The 4,077-nt window shown below is 41.8% G+C and overlaps 1 protein-coding gene across 1 annotated transcript; it reads left to right on the top strand.

Annotated features, from left to right (window-relative positions):
• Positions 1-3,090: 3,090 nt before the first annotated feature.
• rprma (reprimo, TP53 dependent G2 arrest mediator candidate a) lies at positions 3,091-3,401 on the top strand. The gene has a single exon (XM_030112264.1). It carries the CDS (start codon positions 3,093-3,095, stop codon positions 3,399-3,401), a length of 309 nt encoding a protein of 102 aa, XP_029968124.1. The 5' UTR covers positions 3,091-3,092.
• The last annotated feature ends 676 nt before the right edge of the window (positions 3,402-4,077 follow it).

Genomic DNA, 4,077 nt, shown 5'->3' with positions numbered 1-4,077 from the left:
AAAAACAAAACACACCATGTTTTAATGAACTCTCACTTGAGTCACTCAACTTTGCCTCTGTGCTGCAAGTTAGTGCCATTAAAGACTTTTTACAGTGATCAGGAAAAAAACCACTTTCATTTGGTGATATTTAGTTAATTCTTTATTTAAATGTTGGCAGAAATCAGCAGGTTTGTGTGAAAGAGAGAATTTGAGGTAGAAAAAAAATGTATTTCTGAATTGAAGCACACAAGATAAAAGATTGAAAAAGTAGAAAAATTAATGAAAATGAAACAAACGGCCAATTTAACAACTGGTGGAGGAGTTCAGAATGTAGAAGAGCCACACAGTCAGAATACAACCCCTAGAAAAAAGTATGGAACCACCAGTCTTGGACGAACACTCACTCACTCTACCAGGACTTATACATGCAACCAGCGGCTGCGAAGGAACAGCTTATCAATAGGTTCCTGGATGGCCTGGAGCTTCCAAAAGTTGAGGACACCCAAAATGAAATGCTTATTAAGCCTATCACACTGAAAGAATTACATCCTGCAATTTCTAAACTGAAATCCGGAAAATCTCCCGGATCAGACGGGTATACAGGAGAGTGGTATAAATGTCTAAAAACGATTCTGTCACCACTATTATTAAAGACCTTCAGTTGGGTTTTACAGACTGGAGAGATTCCCCCATCCTGGCTCGAGGCAATCATCTCAGTCATTCCAAAAGAAAATAAAGATAGACAGGAGTGTGGAAATTACAGACCTATAAGTGCCCTTAATGTAGATTATAAACTGTTTACATCTATTTTGGCACGTCGATTGGAAAACATATTACCAGATATAATCAATTTAGACCAGACGGGATTCATAAAACAGAGACAGACAATGGACAGTATAAGAAGGACTCTACATATTATGGATTACGCAGTTCGAGAGAAATTGGGGTCTCTGGTAGCGGGCCTGGATGCAGAAAAGGCATTTGACTCTTCAAGATGGCTTTTTCTCTACAAAGTAATGGATAAATTCTCTTTCCACAATAAATTCATTAAGGTTATTCAGTCCTTGTATTCAGAACCAATAGCTAAAGTAAAAGTTAATGGTGACTTTACGAATTTTTTTTTTAATTAGAAAGAGGGAGTAGACAGGGATGACCAATTTCTCCCCTTTTATTTGTGTTATTTATAGAGCCTCTGGGACAACTGCTCAAAGTGCAGAAATAAAAGTTCAGAATTTTGCGATTGCAATTCCATTATCAATACTGCTTATTGGTACGATTCCTTATCGATTCTCTTATCAATTTTCATTAAGTCGCCCCAGTTTCATCTTTTGGTGTGAAATACAACCAAACTCTGGAGCTTCTTCCTGACGCCAGGTTGGAAAGCTCAAAACCAAATTACACCGGCCTCACACTGGATGCCCTTGCGTGTCAGGTCCAATATATCCACCATCAACATATTTGCAGCGTGGACATGGCCCTTTGATTACATGTTCCCATCAATTCTTCTTCGGTTTAGCAGAAAGCAGGGTGCGTGTCAGGACAGCCACAGAGAAACAGACAGTTTATCAGACTCATGTTCCCACAGCAGACAGTTTCGAGTCAACTGACCTCAGTTTTTGGACTTTGGGAGTATAAAATGAAGGAAAACATCTAGACATAACTTGTAAACTCCATGCCTGCACATCCAACCAACAAGTGTACTAACATGAGTTCCATTCTTTCTCTTTAAATTGTTTTCATTGGCTTCTGTTTATGGTGTTCACTTTGCAGCATCATTTCAGTTAGGAAAAAAAAAGATTCAAAAAGACCAAGCACAAAGATATCACCAATATATATTTTAAAAAGGAAAACAGAACATAAAAGAAATATCTAAAGAATTAGAAAGAAAGTCACTAACAGTTCCCAAAAAACACGTGAAGGTCTCATATGTCAAACCACTTACCCAGAGTTATGATCTGAATCTGGCTTATATGATCAAGGAATTACAAATAAGACAGAACACAGCAGAACATTTATCAAATTTGCACCAAACTCATCTGTGGTTGTTTGTTAAAAACTGACCACACATTCATCACTCGTTTTAAAAACAAATGGCTAAGAACTCTGGGAACATAAGTTCTATCAGTTCTTACAGATATGCACTAGTGCTGAAGGTAGTTTCACATGATGTAGGGCATCCAAAGAGCAGCTATTTACAGAGGTGCGCAAGTGTAGAATGAGCAGAGAATATGAAATAAAAATAAAAACAAAACAATGGAGGAGTTTCATCATGAGTTAGTGAGAAACTAAAGCATCTGGTGTTACAAGCTGATCTTGTTTTGTTTTTAATATCCTCCCAAATATCAAGATGTCACTCAGATTTCTATTTTTACAAATTTTTTTGTTGGTGAGGGAAATATCTTTGTGTATTAGAGCAACTAGACTTACAGTTGTGTTTGTTTCCATTTGTCCCTCACGTGTTGGGTGGTTTTGTAAAAGCATCTGTATTGGATGAAGGAAAGAAAAGCTCCAGTTTTAAAGTCAGTGATGAAGATCCTAATAATAAACCACAACCATAAACATGTTGACTTGCCTCTGAGACGGGGTCAGATTAAACCTGCTAATGGAGCATCTAATGAACCTCCAGCTCATTTTGCAAGTATACACACACACACACCGGCGTGCAGCAGGTCACAGACGCACAACACACACATCACACACAGTACATGATGTCCTCCACAGCCCCCCGGGCTGCCCGCGCGGCCGCGTGGTGGCGCTCTTGCTGTGCGGTCCTGGTGATCGGAGCAGGTAGGGTCTGGCTATTTAACCGCGGGCTCGTGGATTCATTCCGCTCTCAAACTGCAAACACGCGACACGCCAAAACCCTCCGTCCAGCGACGCGATGCCAGAACTCCAGCGGAGCTCCGTGTGATCGTCTGACGGAACTTCTCCAACTCGCCTCCTCCTCCTCATCCTCCTCCTCCTCACTTTCCACCGGATGAGCGTCCGTGCGGGATTTCACCGGGCGGCGCGCGCCTCTCTCCATCACCCACCTCCGGGTCTCCGTCCGCCTCTCGCGTCTCCGGCGCGCGCAAAGTTTCCACCTGAGAAATAAAAGAAGAAAAGTAGAGATGAACAACACCGGGCTGAACCAGACCGAGGGCGGACTATTCAACAAGACCGGGGAGTTTTTCTGCTGCAACTTTTCCTCCGTGGTGACCGACAACGGCTTCGTGGCGGCCGCCCCCGACGAGAGGAGCCTCTTCATCATGAGGGTGGTCCAGATCGCCGTCATGTGCGTCCTCTCCCTCACCGTGGTCTTCGGCATCTTCTTCCTGGGCTGCAACCTCCTCATCAAGTCGGAGGGGATGATTAACTTTCTGGTGACCGACCGGAGGCCGTCTAAAGAAACGGAGGCGGTGATCGTGGGAGCCTACTGACCGATGGAGACATGAAGGCTGACCTGGTGGTCTGACTGGTTTTATATTGGTAATTAAAAAAGAAAAGAAAAAAAAAAAAACTTCAGAGGAACGGTCACCACAAGGGAGGGACCCGAACCTGCAGGTGACTGATGCTCACAGGTGGTTTCTCGATGCCTTTTCGATGCCAATAAAAAGACTTGTTCGTCTCCAAGAGGTACAGTGCGCTGCCAGCCTCTCCGTTCAGTATTCAGTAACGCACTGTTGTGATTTTAGTAGATTCGTCAAGCGGCAATCTTTGTCCTGTTGGTGGCAAAGTATTTGTATTTGCTGCTTTAAAAGAAAAAATAGCAAAAAAAAAAAAAAAACATCTGACATTGCAAATGCAATGGGGAAAAAATTTATGTGCACATGTTGTATATTTTGCATACAATATGCAGAAATGATTCTCTGGATCTCCTGGTGATAACTGTATGAGTGTATATGCGTGGGCGGTGGAAGGAGCCCCACATCCCGTGTATGTTGTTAATTTGAATAAATTGATCCTGTAATTAAAGCTTTTCTTTATAATTAAGGTTTATTTTTATAGCATGAATATTATCCCATCACAGCCTCTGTCAAGTATAATTGAAAATTTAATAGCAAAAATCACAGGCTATTAAATTTCTAGAGCTCTCTTTTTTAATCCAGAAACATT

Source organism: Salarias fasciatus, chromosome 16, assembly GCF_902148845.1.
Source record: "Salarias fasciatus chromosome 16, fSalaFa1.1, whole genome shotgun sequence".
Classification (NCBI taxonomy): Eukaryota; Metazoa; Chordata; class Actinopteri; order Blenniiformes; family Blenniidae; genus Salarias; species Salarias fasciatus.
Note: the sequence above shows the minus strand (reverse complement) of the source record. Positions and strands in the feature narration are given on the sequence as shown.

Excerpts from the sequence above, each read along its gene's own strand:
- rprma (XM_030112264.1), top strand. The coding sequence starts at position 3,093 with ATGAACAACACCGGGCTGAACCAGACCGAGGGCGGACTATTCAACAAG.